General features: G+C 35.8%; 1 protein-coding gene and 2 pseudogenes across 1 annotated transcript; 1 reads left to right on the top strand and 2 right to left on the bottom strand.

The window, feature by feature from the left end:
• Window positions 1–11,145: 11,145 nt before the first annotated feature.
• Window positions 11,146–14,597, bottom strand: LOC147503854 (exopolygalacturonase-like). The gene is made up of 6 exons (XM_086604981.1): window positions 14,530–14,597; window positions 13,247–13,403; window positions 12,678–12,986; window positions 12,480–12,533; window positions 11,475–11,990; window positions 11,146–11,376 (listed from the first exon to the last, which is right to left on the bottom strand). Exons 1-6 carry the CDS (start codon window positions 14,595–14,597, stop codon window positions 11,146–11,148), a joined length of 1,335 nt encoding a protein of 444 aa, XP_086461107.1.
• A 246-nt stretch (window positions 14,598–14,843) lies between these two features.
• On the top strand, window positions 14,844–16,791 carry LOC147503853 (uncharacterized; annotated as a pseudogene).
• Window positions 16,792–17,398: 607 nt separating this feature from the next.
• Window positions 17,399–20,241, bottom strand: LOC147503852 (protein FAR1-RELATED SEQUENCE 6-like; annotated as a pseudogene).
• Between the last annotated feature and the right edge of the window lie 648 nt (window positions 20,242–20,889).

The raw sequence follows: 20,889 nt of genomic DNA, 5'->3' as shown, positions 1-20,889 counted from the left end.
TTAACCCATGTACATCTTGTTCTAGATCTATCAAACCATGCTCCAAACTTTTTTGGGGGTGGTATATTCTTATCATGAATAACATAGTACATGTTATTGCCGTTTTTGCTCATGTTCTTATGGTAATCTCTTTCTTTTTCTTCATACTTAAAGGACAAAGCATATTTCTGTTTAAGGGTGGTATAGTAACATTCTGCAAAAACTAGGCATTTATTATATAACAATCCTTATATTAGATATATTAAGCATATTTCTATATTTTTTCTTTCTATAAAAAAATATTTCGAAAAGACCAAAAATATTTTTCTGTTTAGTAATAAACGTCTTGTTTTCCTTTTTCTATGATGAACAAATGGTTTAGAAGTCTCATTATAGCAATAAAGTAAAGATTCATTCTTCGAACTCAGACTAATATGCATACAATAGTTCTTTCATCTTTTCATGAATGGCATGCATCAGCATTTGATTGTATATAGCGGTGAGTTTCTGAGACCAAGGTTAGAACAATTAAGTTTCATATCTTGTGAGAATCTAGCCAAAAGCCTCATCTGAATGATTATTAAGTGATGACACAAAGGATTTCCAGATAGTGAGATAACATGTCTACTTGCTTGATCACTGTGCCATATCTTAGGAGAAAATTTAGCCCCTTTTTGGATCGATATAACAAATAAATATTAAAAACCCAAAAAGATAGTTTTTTCTCTAGTTACCCCCCATGAGCCTTCACCAATTTCTAAAAACCTTTTTATTTTTTCGTTAACAATCCCTGAACCGTTACTTTACACACAATAAAAAACATACCCAGCTGACGAGTTGAGAATTGGATGAACTGTAAAAAGAGAAGAGAAGGTCTTGTACAAAAACAGAATAGTTAAAAGCTTCAAAAAAATGGAAAGAAAATAAAGAAAAGATTCAAAAATCAAAATCTCCCAAAAGTTCAAAATCAAAAGGAGTCGATTTCAAAAGAAACAAGAGCAAAGTTAGAACTCCCAAAAATCAAAATCATATGGATACACAAAGCCAAAGGGCTAAAGAATTAATCACAAATTCATAAGCAAAAGAACAAAACGAGGTTCTTCTCTAGTTACAAATATCCTGAAGACCCAATTTCTCAACTTATCATAGTTTGTTTTCCCTTCCTTTTTATTTTTAAACCACTACCTTAGCCCCGTAATTCTTAATAAATGACCTCTAGCTCAACTAGGAATAGAATGGTGTGATAGTAAGTGGGTATTGTGATCAATCGACCCCGGTTTCTTTGGACATCATTCGTATGTGAGGAATATAAGTGCTCTCTACACTTAAGAAAACCAAATTTGAGTGAATATATCAGAGAGTTATGATTGCAACACACCCCTGTGAGAACCCACCTGAAAGACACTCTCCAAAAGTTTCGAAAACGACTCTGCTTTTGCATTTCACCGCTCATGTTTTGCACATTTATCTTTAGATAATTAAATTACTAATTAAATTACTGTGTATATATTATTCTGAGTTCAAGGGAGCTTTTCCTTATTCCCCTGCTAATAAGATGTATAGGCCTCTGAGAATAAACAAGGAAACAAGACTTTTGTACTAGATAGAGGAAGTTTATGAGTACCTTCTATGGAAAACTCTCACGAGGCTTAAGCTCATCTACTAGGTAATTCCTAGTGGTTTAAGGCCTTGTTACATATGGTCAATACAATCGCACTGCGTGAAACGAGACTAGTAGAATAAATCACACATTTGTGATCTTAGTTTTTTCTCTCTCATCTATGCTTGAGGACAAGCAAAATGCTATTTGGAGGTAGTTGATCAGTCCCCAAATGTGCATTTTATTATTTTTACAATGCTTCAAATATGGCATTCTTATGATTAATGAACATACAACTTATCGCTTTTGTTACCTTTTGCAGGATACAAGCCATTTAGGACATATATTCCTAATACGTGCATTTTAGCGCAAAAAATATTATTATTGGCGCTGCTTGAGAAGATTCCAGCTTAGGAGCAAAAGTGCCAAAAACTTAACGTCAAAGTCAACTCTCAAGGACTCAGGACTAAAAATTGAAGAACCAAGGACTCAGGACTAAAAGCTAAAGACTCAAGGACATAAAGCCAAAATCAAGAACTCAATTATATGGGCTTAAGCCGAAATCCCACAAAGCTTAATCTTATCCTTAAAGTTGTTTATAGAATAAGAGGCAAATATGTAATTGGTGTCCTATATAAACCAAAGAGATGTAAAGAATTAACCATCCAATGTTTTAGGGTCCAAACCATTTGGTTTGTTAGGAGTAGTGTAACCTAAATTTACATTTAAGTCATTTGATTAAAAGTCTTTTTATTTTCTTTTATTTGCTTTATTTCAATTTCCATTGTTGTCTTCAAGTTCTTCTTTCAAGTTCAATCAAGTTTTCATTCTCTACAAGTTCTTTTCCTTCAAGTTGTTACAAGTTTCTACAAAGTTAATCCTAGTTACACACTCTTGTTTTCATCACTAGTCTATTTCATTCAAACTCCACCACCAAGTTGGGTTCATTTCACAAGTTCAAATGAAAACAACTTGGTGATTTAGTTACCTTTCCAAATCAAGTTCATTCCAAGTTTTGATTTAAACAACTAAACTAAAATCAAGTTCTAGTTTTCCCTCAAGCAACAAGAGTTTTACATTAAGAAAGCATTTGAAATAATCATTAGAAAGTAGGAGAGAAGAGTTAGAAGTTTAGTTTTTCAACCATCAAACCATTCCTCCAAACAAAGGATTCAAGATGAACAACAAAACCCAACACCCACCACTTTACACTTCTTCACCAAGGTGTGCGTACACTACCCTTGGGGTGAAGGCGACATGGTGGGGTTGACGAAGTGTATGGTGTCTTGCATGTCAACCCACCATTCAAGTTTTTCCTTACGGTTACATGTTTAATCTAACTAAGACCCACAAGTCGGGTCGAATTATGGCAAAGCCAATAAGATACAATTGGTTGCCTTCGTGGGCCTAAAACAAAGTTGCCTTTGTAGGCTTAAAACTATGAAAGCGGTAAACACGAAAAGTAATTATGTTTAGCTAATTAACTATTCACTAATGATTAATTAAACAAAATATGTAAAAACTTGGAAAATGTTAGTCAAATATTGAATTTCAACCCCCAAGTTGGGTTGAGATGCGCGAGTGTGATGTTACACTACTCGCCTCGCACATCCAACCGGTCCAAGTTGGTTGAATCCCCAACTCTTGGTAAGTAAACTTAAAACAGAAGACTAAACTTCCAAAACTTAAACTATTTCGTATTTATCCTATATATATATATTTTTTTTTTTTTTGTATTTTGACTTAACTATATGATATTATCTTAATCTAATAATGCATAAACAACAATTACTAGAAAATAAAACCTAAACATGCTACTAAACTAATTTTAATGTTTAACTTTACTGATGGATTACTAATTTATTTTAATTAATACATTTTTTTAATTTTTTAATTACTTTTTTAATTGAATTTTTGGTTTTAAAAACTCAAAACTTTGCAAATCTATCTACTTTTTATCTACTCACAGTTGAATTAAAAAGACTAGGGGGAATTAAAGGTGAGTTACACACGAAGATTCTGAGCCAATAGAACCTTCGTTGGAAGAAAACAAGGTGCGACGCGGGTTAATGAAGTGCGGGTGCGTGTCTTACGCGGGAGCATGTCTGACAGGTGCGAACGCATGTTGTGCGTGGGCGCGTGGGTTAATTTGCTCCCTTTGCGCTCGTTTTTCTCCAGCAGTCTCCAGTAAATCCTCTCGTGCTATTCTCGAGCTCCATTTGCTCATAAGTGTACTAGAATTACACAAAAAAGAAACATCAGTAACGAAATAAAGGAAAAAAAAACTTGAAAATTTTGAAAAGAAGATTGAGAAAAAGAGTTCAAAGAGTGATTTTTTTCTCCATCTTCCTCTTTCCATTTGGATCCATGACTACGGCGCCATTTGATGCTTTGAGAATAGTGGTGGTTTGGGTTGTGTTGTTCATCTTAAATCTTTTGTTTGGAGGAATGGTTTGATAGTTGAAAAATCACTTTCTAGTCTTTCTAGTCTTTCTCTACTCTTGTTCTTAAGGTTTTAATGGTGGAAACACTAGTTCTTTACCTAGAATGGGTTGAAATCTTAAGTAAACAATTGATTTGATAGAGGTGGATTATCTATACATTATTGTTCATTTCTGGAATACATGCTAAATATAGGTTGAAATCTTAAGTAATAATATGAGCGCTAATAATATTATTATATCTTAACAATAATAATATTTAAGTAAACAATATGTCTTGGATTATCAGAAATATGAGCGAGAGGATTTTGCAAGCCAAAAAAATAGAAGGTTAGTTAGGAAAAATACAAAAACAGTCCCCGCCCACAATAAAGATTTCCTAACTATTTTTTGTGGGTCAAACGAACAAAATCGATATCCTTTTTCTGCTTTGTTCTGTTTTGGGCTACGCCAGATTTATAGGCACATGAGCGCTATAAAGTTGGAAACTTGGAGTGCAGTGCATAATTTTCTGATTATAATATGTGTTTCGATCATTATCAGATATTTCAGGTCAAGGAAGGAGAAAAATGGTTTCAAGCTTAATTCATCATCATAGGGTCTTGTTGGTCTTCTTTTCTGCATTGGCTGCAAATGCTAATATCGAAGTATTTGATGTGAGGAAGTTTGAGGCTGTGGGTGATGGTAAAACAGACTGTAGCAAGGTGAGTAGTTTTAGACACTATTTTTCCCATTGTTGGGTGCTGAAACCAGGCTCAACATGGAGGCTAGGCAGTAGGCACCCAGTCTGGGACAGACGCAGCATAATGTTCCCATCCACTTGAAGTCCTGTCCAATACTTGAACCCATGACCACAAGAATGACTTTGATAAATGCCAACCACTTGAGCTATTCTGCTGGCGGGAGTATCGTATACGTAGTTTCAGAATCAACTGTAGTGTTAAGTAGCTATTTAATGGTTGCGTTCTTGAGTTTTAACGGTTATATACTAAATCCTATTTATGGTTTATATATGTAGGCCTTTTTGCAAGCTTTTGAAATGGCATGTGCATGGGAAGGAGATGCAGTTGTTTACATACCATTAGGAACTTACTATGAAGGTCTAACAATTTTTAATGCCCAAAATAATCGTTGTAAGTTTTCTACAGTCAGGTTTCAAGTAGAAGGATTAGTTAAGGCACCAACTTATCATTCTGGTGATAGCTGGATTAATTTCAATATATCAAACAAATGACACTTGATGGAGGTGTCATATTCGACGGCAAAGGAGCTTCGGCGTGGTCGGACAAACTTCAATCTGCTGTAAGGCCTTTGTATTTTTTCAGATTTAGAATTTTACTAATGGGAAAAACACCTGTGTTGAAAATGTTCTTTTCACGCTGAAAATTTTGTGCTTGGAATTCTACATGTTAATTAGACATGGAAGAAAAAAAGTATACAAATCATCCTAAATTATGTCATGGCAGTGTGGCTAAAGTTACACACTGTAACACTCTTGGTCTATTGTATTTATTTGTATCTACATGGTTGCCAATGTTGAAATTGCTTTAGCTAAGGTTGTATTGGTCGGATTTGTGTATCAAAATACCTTCTATGTTATTTTTTTCATGTCTGATATTAGTGTCTACATTAAATACAAAAAGATTGTGGTGCCTTTTTCTAAAATCTTGATGTCCAAAATTTGATTTGTTTCCATATTTTCAACCGTCCTTAAGATTTGGTTCCGTCACCGATTCAACAGTAAATGAGATACAGACAGTGAACAGCAAGGGTGTCCACATAAACCTTTCCCAATGCAAAAATATGACTTTCGACACAGTAACAATCACTGCACCTAGCAACACCGACGGGATTCACATAGGCATCTCAAGCTCGATTTGCATCACGCATTCAACGATAGGCACAGGCGATGATGGCATCTCCTTGAGTCCAAGTAGCGAAGACATCTACATTGCCAATTTGACTTGTGGACCAGGGCATGGTATTGGTGTTGGTAGTCTTGGAGGATTACTTCATGAGCAGAATGTGAAAGGAGTGGTAGTAAGGAATTGCACTCTCATTGGTACTACGAATGGCGTAAGGATTAAAACATATATGTGCTAAATCGAATCCTAATCTCGTCCGAAATAAAACTTTTGAAGATATATTCATGGACAACGTTGCAAATCCGATTTTCATTGATCAAGAGTACTGTCCATCTCAAACTTGCGATCCCAAGATACTATAACATGCAATTCACACTCCTTTAATATCTCTCAAACTCAAAATGATCGAATTTAACTAATTACTTGATTGAATTTTATTTTTCCAGTACTCCTCGAATGTTCAGATTAATAATGTTCACTATAGGAATATCTGGGGCACATCTACGACGAAGCTTGCAGTAAATTTTGTTTGTAGCCAAATTGTGCCTTGTCAAGAGCTCGAGCTCAAGGAAATCAACTTAAAATACAATGGCAAAGATGGACCAGTGGCAGCATCATGTAGTAATGCCAGAGGCGTCACTGTCGACCAAGGGAACCCCTAATCCTGCCTACAATAACTTTTTCACTGAGGTTATTACTTAGGAAACACAACACTTGTTTTATTATCTGAAACCTCCATATTTATGTAGCCCAATATCACTAATGCACTTAGGTTTATTTGATCAAACATCTACGAGACTACTAGTACACGAAACTTTTGGGTCTAGATTGTTTGTATTATAATTTTTTTGGTTCTGGGTCAAAATTTTATCAAGCGCAATTCTGATGGCACCCACCTCTACGAATCCGAATTCGGCCGCTTGATAGTTAGAAAATCTAATTCAAACATTATACATTATTGTTCATTTCTGGAATACATGATGCTAAAGATATTAACAATCCAATTTTTGACATTCCATGATACATGTACATCCACCCTAATACTTGTTTGGGCTCTGAACCAAACTCCTCTGATCCACTCACATTTGAAAAAAACATGTAAGTTAAGCTCTATCTATTTTTTCACATATCTTGTTAGGCAAGGCATAAGTATACGTGGCATAGACAGGCATTGCTTGAGCAACTGCTTGGACTAAATATTGGTTGTGTGAGCATACAAAGATAATCACATCAATAGATGGATTTGAATCTACCGAGCCTAGAGTTTGTAAGTGAAGCTTAGACGTACTCCGAAAAGTAATGGAGAAATGTCCTCTAAAGGATATGGGTCCTGAAAATGTAAGTCTCATGGTTTTGTCTAATTCCACTAGTACTGTGAGTTACTATAGCAACGTATAGTGATTTTGCAGTGTCAAATATCACTACAACAACATGGATGTTGCATTGTTAAATGTCACTACAACATGGATGTTGCACTATAAACTATCACTGCAACATGGATGTTGCACTGTCAAATTCCACTGCAACATGGATGTTGCAATATCAAATTCCACTGCAACATGGATGTTGCACTATGAGTTAGTACTACAACATGGATGTTGCACTATTATATTGACATCAAATAAATGAGGTTGCATGTTAGTTTTGAATCTTAACTGTGTTTTTTTGTGCACTATCTTCAGGTATTAGTCGAATTGGGCACTAAATCAAGCAAGCAGGAAAAATTGTTAGATCTCAACTTCAAAGTTGGAAGAGAAGTTGTTTCAAACGAAGAAGCCATGCGAATTGAAAATGAAAACTTGTCAATGATAACCATGACTTAACTCTAGCCCAACCTTTGCTACTTTTAGGCTAGGCGTGATTTTGGTTCCAACGTTTAAGTGATTTCAGTGAGCATTGTAACTTGAGAGGGCATCAAAGAAGGAATGTCATTCTCTAAGAAACATAATTGCTTGTCAATATGTTTATCGAGTAATATGTTGCTTTAACAGGAAAAGGAGCAAAAGCTCAAGTTTAAAATAAGTATTCGACTAGTACCTGGAGATAGTGCACAAAAAACACAGTTAAGATTCAAAACTAACATGCAATCTCTTTTATTTGATGTCAATGTAATAGTGCAACATACATATTGCAGTGGAATTTGACAGTGCAGCATCCATGTTGCAGTAACAATTAACACTGCAACATCCATATTGTTGCAGTGATATTTGACACTACAACATCCATGTTGCTGTAGTAATTCACAGTGCAACATCCATATTGTAGTGGAATTTCACACTGCAACATCCATGTTGTTGTAGTAACTCACAGTACTAGTGGAATTAGACAAAACCATGAGACTTACATTTTCAGGACCCATATCCTTTAGGGGACACTTCTCCGTTGCTTCTCGGAGTACGTCCTAGCTCTACCTACAAACTTTAGGCTCGGCAGATTCAAATCCATCTATTGGTGTGATTTTATTTGTATGTTCACACAACCAATACTACAATTTGAAACAAAAGTATTAGTAAAAGGGATTGTATTAGAAATAGAATTCATTTGCAAAAGAAAATGAAACCTACCAAAAGTACGTGCAACCACATAACCAGAAACCGTCAAAAGCTTGTTCCTTTTACGTCTTATTTGATCCATCAACTCTGCATGGATTACTTTCGCCCAAGAGATTCTTCTCATCCCATTCAAATCTTCAATATGTGGAACAAAGGACCAACTGATTCTTGTTGGGTTCGAGAAGAAGATTGTCATAGTCAAGTATATGGATATCAACCTCACAAAATCATCTTCCATAGCAATCTTCTTTACAACACGTGTAATTTCATTCTTTACTCCTAACAATTTGATTTTGTCCTCTCTTCCAAAGTAGGTTTTCATAAACTCCAACTTGTTACTCTTTCCTACATGTTTTGGATACAACACCACAGTTTCCCCTTTCAAAGGCGACCCAAACATCAATGCAACGTCTTACGGGGTAAATCTAACAATCTTACTCCCAACACAAAACTCATCATCTACTCCCGAGAATGTCTCCAAAACTGAACAAACATCAATGTTTGCTTTTATTGTAGTCTTAACATTCAACCTATTATTAATAAAGACACTAAAAAGACTTGCAAACGGTGTATCCATCATTTTTTCCTTATGTACTTCCGTTATGTCACCTCTAATCAAATCCACAATCTCAACCATTAACTTCAAACTTGACCTATAACTCAACAACTCCCTTTTCACCAAATTTTGTTTACCCTTCTCCTCTATCTTTTCTTGCCTTTCGTTTTTGGGTTTACACTTGTTGAGGTAGTTGTATCCTTACTTCGTTTGGGAAGGCTCAGTTTAGATTTAGATTTTCCAACAACATCGACCTTCCCTTGCAGCATAACCTGAAAGACAATTAATGATTTAGTAGTTTGTTTCAATAAATTTCCACGACAACATTCATGTTGCAAGTGTTCATGTTGCAGTGTTTTTTTTACTCTAACATAGATGTTTCAGTGGAAAACATGCCTCAAAACTCAAACAAACATCACCAATTTAAACCTCAAACAACACTCATGTTGCATTCGACCCAAACACTTATGTTGAAGTGGGATTTGACACTGCAACATCCATGTTGCATTGGTAAGTGATAGTGTAAATCAACCCTAGTATATTCGATGCAACACTCATGTTGTAGTGAACACATTCAACACGTTTTAACTAATTTATTTCCAATTTTTCATAAAATGAAAATCCTAGTATATCAAAATGGTGAAACTATCAATGAAATTTGGGTTCTAACATTTTTGCCATCTGGTTGTCCTTTTTTTGGAGTAGATTTTGTGTTTGCTTGGACATGATCATTTTAATCGTTACTTTTTTCTTCATTACGGTTCTTCATTTTGAAATTTGTGTTTAATTTGGGGGAACTAGGGTTTTCTGTTTGCAATCTAATTGTTATTGGCGTATTTCTTTTTTATCTATTTGTTTAATTTTGATTTTTGTTTAAGGGACAAATTTGTAATATTACAAACAAATGGACCGGGTGGGCTTATGACATAATTAGAAAAGTCTGTGTCTTTTTTCCATAATTAAATTGGAACATCATAATAACTTTGTGGACAGGCTACTATTTGCTATTCACAAGACAGCAAGTGCTCATTGGTGGAGTTGGTGCCCGAAAAAAATGTTTATGTGCCCGAAAATGGTTTGGACCAATAAGAAGCTGCTGTTTGTGGACAAGCCTGTCCACAAATTCGCTCTCTTGGAACATTGGGCTTCAAGCCCATTCTCTGTTCTATAAAAATGTGATAGAAAATAGCACTCGGATTAGACTCATGGTGGTTATAACATGTCTTCAAATTGATGTCTTGCATTTGCATTCTTAACACACAATATCCCTCGGATGGAGCTGAAAGGTGAACAATCTTCCACGACAAACTAAAGCTTTGTACATAAAAGAATATTACTAGATGTTTGGGTTGGAAGGTCCAAGTTCAACAGAGGTTACAACTTCCCTCAAATGATGGCGCAATCGTCAGCTCTTTCCAGGGCTTCAATAAATTAGCTCTATCTCTGCCATCATAAAACAGGCCAAAATTACCTTGGCATGATATCAGGATACACTACTAGTTTCTGACGATGTTTGGTTTCACTCTTGCCTTTGTCAAGTGGCTTCTGTTTCTACCTCAAACAAGGCGTCCCTGGTTCTGTTTTGTAATCCACTTTTCTACTATTAAAGTCTCTGTTTTATCCGAGAAGTGAAAGACTATCAGTTATCACCCTTGACATTTGCTTGTATATCACTAAATCTTCACTTATCAAATAAATGAAATAAAAAGTATATTACCAGATGAATAACAGACTCTTGTGTTCTACTTGAGGCTAGATTGTTATTAGAACAGCAGTAGCTAATAGCATCCTAAGTTCAAACAGTTGCAGCATATGGCAGTATGCCATTTCGAAAATGCACAATAACGTTTAGATTTGTTTTTATTTCTGTCAAGCGGATTCATGAAGAGGTGGATGTGATTTTTATTTTCATGCCAAAAGTAATATGTTTGCAGAAGCTTTAACCAAAAAAAGAACTAAAATGTGTTACACAAACAATTTAGACCCAAAAGTTCGATGCATTAATACTTGTTTGATGACTTTGATCAAATAAACCCAAGTTTATTAGTGCATGTCTACATAGGTGTAGAGGTTTCAGAAAATACAACAATGAACGAAGAATTAATAAAATTGTGCTTCCTAAGTTCCTAAGCAATTACCTCAGTGAAATAAATTAGTTAAGGCAGGACGCAGGGGTCTGTTTGCCAAAAGAGTCACCCCTGGCATGAGTACAAGACGCTGACACTGGTCCATCTTTGCCATTGTACCGCAAGTAGATTCTCTTGAGCTCGAGGTTTTGACATGGTAGACTTTGGCTACACACAAAATGTACTGCAAGCTTCGTGGAAGAGGTGCCCCAGATGTTTCTGTAGTGAACATCTCTGATCTGAACGTTCGAGGAGTGCTGGAAATAAAAAGAACATTCAGTCAAGTAAAGTAGTCAGTTAAGTTCCTTTCAGCTTAATGAGATGTTTAAGCAGTCCGAATTGCATGTTGTAGTACCTCGGTATCGCAAGAACCAGATGGACAGTATTCTTGATCAATGAAAATCGGATTATCAACATTATTCATGAATATATCTTCAAACGTTATATTTGCCACGAGGTTAGGCTTAGATTTAGCCCATGTTTTGATCCTTACGCCGTTAGTAGTGCCAATGAGGGTGCAGTTCTTTACTATTAGTCCTTTCACATTTTGCTCACCATCGTCTCCTCCAATACTACCAACACTAATTCCATGCCCTGGTCCGCAAGTCACATTGGCGACATAGATGTTTTCACTGCCTGGACTTAAGGAGATGCAGTCATCTCCCGTGCCTATCGTTGAATACATGATACTGATCAAGCTTGAGTCACCTATGTGGATTCCATCTGTGTTGGGGCTATCTTCAGGTGCGGTGAGTGTTATGGAGTTGAAATTCATATTTCTGCAGCCATAGACGTTTATGTGGACACCTTTGCTGTTCACTGAATGTATTCTGGTGACTGTTGAATCAGTGACGAAGTCGAATCGTAAAGACTGTTGACAATATGGAAACCAATCAAATACAGTATACTCTGAATGCTTTCATAGACACTAAACTTAATATTGACATTAAAATCTGAAAGCTAGGAAAGAACAAAATATATCGTAACCAGGGACATACAACCTTAGTCAGTTATCCTTTAGCTACGTCAATTTCATCACTGGCAACCAGGGAAATATAATAATGCACTGAGTAATTAATAATGCAGCATTAACTGTAGAATCATATTCAGTGAATTCGCCAATATTAAGGAAAGATTTGAAAAGAGAATCTACTTAAATGGAAAACCCAGTAGCACATTCGCACTAATTTAGAAATTCTGATTAGACTCCATGTTTGTATAGAGATAGGCGCCTGTGTGTGTTGAATTAGAAATCAACTATATCTACTTAAAGAGTCCCTTGAAGCAATTTTTAAATAAGTGCAAGTGTTAATATTAACAACTGTTAACTAATAGAAAGACTGTCAAAATTAAGATATACAACATCAACCTCGGTAAAATTCCTAGCGTAACATTTCTTTTTGTCAGTAACAGCCTATAAAGAACTAACACAGACAAAACATACGTCATTCAATTAATATTTAATTAAACAATGATTATAATAAATTAGACAACACAAGGAGCAAATGTGAAATATATATATTTGACAAAAAATACGAAATACAAATAAAGGCCTTACAGTGGGAATTTTGCAATGTGGATTCTTGATGCAATCGTTGTGCTTCCACGCCAAAGCTCCTTGGCCATCGAATGTGCCCCCTCCATCAATTGTCATTCTTTCAATATATTGAAATTTAATCCAACCATCACCAGTAATAAGATTAGTTGGTGCCTTAACTATCCCTTCAACCTGAAACTTGACTGCTTGATACTTGCATTTTTGTCCCCCGATGAAAATTGTTACACCTGCATAGTAAGTCCCTCTTGGTATGTAAACAATTGCATCTCCCTCCCATACACATGCCTCTTCCCAAGCTTTTACAAAGGCCTAATATATAACACAGAACACACAAAATACGACTTTGTGGATATAAAACTCATCATTTACAACAACAACAACAAAAACTGGTCAGTTTGTGTATATATAAAACTCATCCTTGAAGGTCATTAGTTATAGTATTTCCCCTGACTTGTAGGGCGAACATCTTGGGACTTACCCAAACAAGGGTGAGTGCCTAGCCTGGGTTCTAGGCTTCCAGCACTCAATGAAACGAAAAAGTAAAAGAAATAGAGTAAAAAACTACTAACCTTGCTGCAGTCTATTTTACCATTGCCCAGAGCACCATACTTCCTCACATCAAAAACTTTGGTATAGGGTCTAGCTCTTACAGCCCATGCAAAGTGAAAGACCAAACAAACCCATAGGAGAAGATTTAAGCTTGAACTCATTATCTCTTCCTCTTCTCTAACCAAGACAAATCAAAAGTCATAAGTAGTCATAAGTTATGTTATATTGGTTAGTAAGTGGAAGATCAAACGAACAAAACCGAAATCCTTTGTGTTTTTGCGTTTTGGTTTTGTTTTGTGGCAATGCTAGATGTACTCTTTGCTTTTATAAGGGAGTTCATCAGCATTAATAAGACTCAAACACATAATTCTCGAGTATTTATTATTCTCTGATTCTAATATGTGATTGCTTGCCATAATTATGATGAGAAAATCTTTACTGTGGGCCGGGGTGGAACATTTTTGGATATATTTCTAACTTACCATCTGTATTTTGGCCTTAAATCTATCTTGCATAATCCTCTTTATCATATCTGTTTCTAAAATGAGCCAAGACTTTACATATTTTAGTAGCTTTCTACTTTCAACTAATTTTTTTCTAGTTTCAACTTTCAACTGTAACAAATATCTGTTAACAACCCCGCTTGCTGATAAAAAAAAAAAAAAAAAAAACTGTAACAAATATTGCTTACCTTGGCCGAATTTAAATGGTGAAGATATTTTAGGCCCAGTTTTGCTGAAAAATAATTATATCTCCTAGCTATTTCTCGAGAAGTGCTACGGCCAAAGCAATTGTGATTTGCATTCATACCACTTACTTAAAAACGGCATTTCTGTGTCTTAAAATTGCAATAATGTACTGGATGTTTCAAATCTCAAGAAGTATTGAGGTCTCTTGTATGTGCCCCACTAGCATTCCTCAAATTTCAATTCTAGAAAACTCACAAATGACAACACTTACAAACTCTTTATGCTATAATCCGTGTGCTACTTCTGCAAACACAAATCAACATTGACACTACACTAACAGTAAAGTCATCTCAAATGGGGTGTGTAAAACTATATCTCCACATAGGCTCTATGTAGGGGCCACTAGGATTTTACATCCTCATTTCTAAAGTATGCAAAGATACGAGTAATACTACACTGACACATAATATCGACACAGTCAACTAACACACTGAGGTGGCTAGTGACGTGTTATGTCCACGTAATCAAAAGTCAAACATACCATTTTTCTTTTCGTTTCTGCGATAAAAAATCCAAAGCCCTTGTCTTCTCGCTCTCTCTCTCCCATCCCTTACCTTTCTTCGTGATCAGAACCACAACGTTTTTCAAAGGATGGGTATGAAGAACCATCTGTCACCAACATTACTCTTAATATTACTTTTACCATCTCTTATTAGAGGCTCCCCAAGCCGCATTGTTAATGTGAACTCTATTGTAAGTTCCTTATATACCATTCTTCATTATTGATAATATTGTGTTATAAAGCTATTTACTTCATAACTTTATCTGAAGAATTAATCTCCTATTGCACTGACGTATCCAATCAATTGTTTTTTTTTTTATTTTTTTTCCCGGATGCATCTTGTTGGCTTTGTCGATCATCGAAGACATGAATGTTAATTCGGCAAAAGGAAATTTTCTAGTTTGGTGGGATACACAAGTAGCAAACTTTGCACAGGTAATTTTTTCTAGTTTGGTTAGGTGTGTTTTTTTCTCTATTGGCTTTTCACTTCCACTAGCCAAATTGTTCTATAAACAGTCTAGTCATAAAATGTGGCACAGAGGTTTGCCCCACCGTTTGATGGATGAGACCTCAAATCTGTCTCAGAAAGATAACTAATTCTGGTCAAGAATAATCCTTGCGTCTGTGTAATTTTTAGTTCATTGGAGAAAAAAGTTTTGCATACATACTTCAAAAAGACAGAAACTAAAAGCAGTAAGGGCACATGAACTGTTTGAAAAAATGTCTGAAAAAGTTTGGACATTGCAAACTATTGTCAAATAAATGTGAAACTTGATTGTGAGCTCAAGTGCTCTGCACCAGCAGAAATATGCTCTTTTTGCTTGAGATGGTTGAAGTTTAACTTTATGTTTGACAATTTTGTTTCCTGTCAGATTGTTGTTTAGTCAACTGGTTTTCTACTATTGAACTTTTTATGATTGAAGGTTCTTTCTAATGATTCTGCTCGAATAGAAACCCCAGCTTGGAGATACATAGATTTGGGTCATTGGGAAACTTTTCTAGTTTGTCTACTGAATCAAGACAAGACTATGGCATATTCATGGTTTGTTTGTGTGTTTTTTTTCAAGTTTTTTATACTGCACGTTTATGCTGCTTGAATGCAAATATTTTTTCGGTAATTGATCCTTGGGTATGTGTAGATGTTCTTTTTGTATACCTAAGTGGATTTTTAGCTTAAACGGTAAAGCGCTTGAGAGTCTGAGTGCATCTCTATGATATCTCAAGAGACGGTGGTTCGAATCCACCAAAATCCAATAGACATTCTTGTATATTACTTGAAAGCAGGAAAACTGTTGGCGAGGCTTGCCAGAAATATGGGAGCATCTTTAGGCATCCTCAGGGTCTTTATATCAGTTTGAAGGAGAGGTATGTTGTATTCCAACTCAAATGTGGAATGTCTTCATATCTCTTTACATTATTGTACACATGATAATATCTTCTACTATATTTTATTGTTGAAAACAAAGGAAAAACAACTGGAATAGAAAGCTAGGGTTGTGAGTTTGTTTGTGACTTTTTTTTTCTTGGCTTGTGAGTTTGCTGCTTGTGTATGATGTAACAAAGAAAGGGTTATTATATATAGGGGAAAAAGAGGATTTCTAATTCTTGTTGGGTTCTGATTACGCATACGCGGTATTCAGGAGAGTTTCTAATTTTAGTTTTAAGCGTAATTAAAGGAGGAGAGTTTCAGTTTCATATGACTACTAATCCTTGTTGGATCTCGATGTTGGGCTTCTCGCATAGCAAAATGGAAAGTTGAGCTTTATGTCCTAATTCTGAATTGATACTTGATTAAGTGTATTCATCTTAAGTAATGGAATTGAGTCACCCCAATTCACAATTTGCTCACACTTGAATCTGATTTTTGCGATTAGACTTTACAGAGATTCTGCATGGATGTGTGCTCCTGTTCGTGACATTTCTTTTGAGAAAGCCACTAAACTTGGATTCCATAGGTTATTCAACTATATCCAAGGTGCCAATCAGCCCAATCTGAATAACTCCCAAGTGTCAATGACTATTCCTGTCTTGACAAGCATTGTTGCAGACTCTGGACCTTTCCATTCATCCGCCTATTTTGTTCGATTCTACTTGCCCCTGTAAAGTTGCAGGGGACGCCACCCCTTCCTCTCCTTGAACTGAACCTGCAGCCTGCAACTTGTTGCATGGTCAAGTCACTGCGTTGCAGTCAAAAAGTTTTCTAGCAGAGAAACTTTCTCTCAGTTTGAGTAGGTCTCCATGGGCAAACTCGACTTCAAAAGCCAATTCCACTTACTCAATTGATATAACCGATCATCACCGTAATGTACAATAGTCAGTAAGTCTTCTATTTATGTGGTTCTCCTGTTCATCCTGTTCACACTCACTACTTGTGGTGGGAAATCAATTTAAGGTTTCTACCATCCAGCAGCATAATATTACACAATGGTAATGGTTTTTAAATTTCGCACCAGAGACCATCCAGCAACATAATATTACACAGTGGTAATGGTTTTTAAATACGCACCAGAGTCCAAAAAACTGGAAGTGTTTCTAAAGATAAGACAGATTCCAAAACACTTCTTAAGGATCCTACTAAATTGGGAAAGACTTCACTAAAGAAAGTCAGACCTGAAAGGATCTTAGAAGGCAGAGAAAAGATCTCAGACATAAAAATCATGCTAAAACAAATCAATGATACAACTAAAAAAATCAATGAAACATTCATTTATATCAATATCCTCACATGGAGTACTTGTTACACTTTGTTTCCAATGTTTAACCAACATACAAGAAAAGATTAAGACCCACTCTAGCCAATACAATATTCTGACATGCTACAAAAAAAGAATGTGATCACAGCACACTTGACTTTGTGATACAAAACTCCCCTAAAAGTCCTATCACAAACCCAACAAAAGCACCATGTCACATGTACGCCTTCAACCCGCAAAATAGCTCTCAAACATATGAATCAAATGATCACCCAATAACGCAAAATTTGAGTCAAAACCTGCAAGAGAAAGAAACCATAAGTAGGGACATAAAAAATGGTATTTTTATCTTTGCCATTCCGTAATATACAAACAACTAAGAGTAAAAGAAACGGTTTGTTCGACTAACTCTCATTCTTCATTTATGCCTACTAAATGCTTCCACCAAACTCCATAAGTTATGCTCCACCAATTGTATCCTACATTACCAAGAATATAAATCCAATTCATGAAACAACTTCAAAAATAATAATAATAAAACAGCAATAAACTATAATAAATATAAATCTTTAATGCAATGCTTTCTTGTGTCTCGCCTGACTCCATAACTTCTGATCCACCAATTGGGTCCTACATTTAAAGTAAAATTCATACAAATGAGCAAATAACTAAAAAAAAAAGTAAAATCAAATATTAAAAAAAAAAAACATTTCAATACGGTTGTTTGCAAACCTTCTCCAAATCTAAATCATTCATTGTATTTTCAATTGTGCTCATCCCTTTCTTCTTTCCTTGGTTCATTTTAACGACTTGTTCTCGCTTCCCCTCTTTCTTCTTCTTTTCTTGCAACTTTTTAACAGCTTGTTCCAGCTTGCTTGTATTCCGCTTGAAAGGTGGACGACCTGCACCACGAACTGATTGAGGACTACAAATAAGGCCATTATCCTTAGTTGTAGTATGAACATTACCACTAGTTTCACATGCAGTAGGTTGCTCACTTCCACATGTAGTAGGCTGACTACTCGCACATGCTCCTTCACCTTTCTTTAGTTCATTATTCAAGCCCTTAATCCACTTCATAACAATATTTGTCTTATCTTCATTATCAGTTGCCAAGTCTGCTATTTCATAGAAGGCATTACACATCCTATCAAAACGTTCATTCTCAGGGTTTTGCATCCAATCAAAGTAATTGATTTTAACCTTTGTATGACACCTCTTTACATCTTTCCTCCATCGATGAAGAATGTACTTTTCAGGTATATTTTGAATCTTTTTTTGAATTAATACGACAATAATGTGTTTACATAAGATTCCTCTAAACTCAAACAAGCGACAATTGCACTTGATGTCACTGTCATCTGGGTTGAAGCAAACTGTAAAAGTAAGTTGCAAATTTGCCTCTCCAACCATAACATCTTCAGAAATTTCATACACCTCAATGCCACATTCCTTTTTAACCGAAGACACATCACAGTAGAGCTTCCCCGTTAACTCCTTCTGAAACTCCTTGAATTTTGCAGTTGTATAAGCATCCTGAAATTGTTTCTCAATTTTATAGTGAGTAATACATGGGACCCGGGAGTTGAAGGAATTAAAATCTTCTTGGTTTTCTTTCTCAACCTTGCTCCGTAATGCATTCTCATATTGCTCGACAAATTGTTTCAATGTAGTCTTTGAATTGACATACCCGTCAAAAAATGCATTCATGCTCTCACTTCTTTGAGTACTTGACATTCCCGCCCAAAAAATATCTTTTACAAATGCAGGAACCCAACGATGACTCTCCTTATACAAACCATCTAACCATCTATTTTCCTTAAGATCATACTTCTCAATAAACTTGTTCCATCTCCCTTCGAATTCGGTGGTTGTTAAGGAATTATAAATAGCTTATTGCATCGCAAACTTAATTGACTCGTACTTCTTATGAACCCGTAATTTTTGAGGTAACTTTTTCATGATGTGCCATATACACCACCTATGGAGTGCATTCGGAAACACAATTTCTATAGCATTTTGCATGGCTTTGTCCTGGTCTGTAATTATTGCATTAGGAGCACGACCACCCATACAACCAAGCCAAGTCTGAAAAACCCAAGAAAAAGTCTTGGTGTCTTCACGCGATAGTAAAACACAACCCAACAAGATTGACTGACCGTGATGATTCACACCCACAAAAGGAGCAAACGGCATGTCATACTTATTAGTTAAGTAAGTTGTGTCGAACGTGATCACATCACCGAACTCCTCATATGCTGCTCTGCTCCTTGCGTCTGCCCAAAATAAATTTCTTATTCTACCACTGTCATCTAAATCCATGAGGAAATAGAAGTTAGAATTATCTGCTTGCATTTTTGCGAAGTAATTCTGAACAGCTGCAGCATCCCCATTGCCAAGCCTTAACCGTCTGGATTTCTCAACATAATTACGACAATCTTTATCCAAATACGGCAGTTTATCAAGTCCACCCGCTTCTACCGCCAAAGAAGAATAACTTTTGTTTGGCCGAATACAGGCTTGATCATTTATCTCAAGTTTCCTTTTAACACGTCGGTTCAATTTACGATTTCTTATGAAATATCGTGACTTTCCTGGACTCAAACCATGATTATGATCAAGTACTACGGATGTCACCCGCCACTTTCCATCGAATCTAAAGCGACTCTAAGCTTCGCATTACATTGGGTTTTGTAAGCTGGATGCAATTTGAAAGCATTTCTTGAAGTGCTCTGTCGCCTTGCGATCGAGAACATGTAAAAGCACCCATCGAACCACCCCATCATCTCCCTTCGACGAAGACCTTTTCTTTATTGGAAACCCATTCTCACTACCGTATTTAGTGTAATATTCAAACAATCCTTCGGCAGTATCAAACACCATTCCTATTTCTGGATCTCCCACTTTTTCTTCTTGAGCAAATTCATTCTCCATACCCACATCAACATCAATTGTATCTTCCAATTCTTTATCATTGATACCCTCATCCTCATGCATTTCTACACTTATATTGTCAAATTCAGAAATTTCTTGCTCCATTCCTAAAAGAAAGAAGTAAACAATTACAAATAATTAAAACAGGTATATTACGATCAATAAGTTAAGGTGTTATTTGGTGTGTGTGTGTGTGTTTTTTTTTTGAGTTTGAAAAAGAAGAGATGAGAGACGAAGGGTTTAATAAATCAAAAAATAAAACAAATAAAAAAGGGTTTGGTTTAGGGTTGACTTTTGCTTAGATGGACTTGACAAGTCAGCGTCCACCTCAGTGTGTTGGTTGACTGTGTCAAGTTTCTGTGTCAGTGTAGTATTACCCATAAAGATACACCATATGGCTATTCCAATGGCAGAATGGAAACAAAGAGTAAACAATGGGTTCCAAGTTTTAAAAAGTGAAATTTGGCCACATCAATTTACCTGCGTTTTAAAAAAGAGTTTTTTAGACATAGACCCCCAATTGGGGAGGTCATTTGATATAGACCCCCAATTTATCAAACATTTGTTTTGCACCCCCAATCTAACTGGTTGACTGGGGAAAAACCAAAATAGGTGTATATTCCAAAAAAAATTAGAACAACTCATTGTTGAGTCAACTCATCATCTTCCCCGAGTGAAACCCAAAAACATCCACCATTAGTGGGGTGATCAAAACACTCATCATAGGCGATTATAGCTTCAACATCACCGTGTATACCAAAATCCACAACTTTTAACAATCAAAT

The sequence above is a fragment of the Coptis chinensis genome, chromosome 4, assembly GCF_015680905.1.
Source record: "Coptis chinensis isolate HL-2020 chromosome 4, ASM1568090v1, whole genome shotgun sequence".
Taxonomy (NCBI): domain Eukaryota; kingdom Viridiplantae; phylum Streptophyta; class Magnoliopsida; order Ranunculales; family Ranunculaceae; genus Coptis; species Coptis chinensis.
Note: the sequence above shows the minus strand (reverse complement) of the source record. Positions and strands in the feature narration are given on the sequence as shown.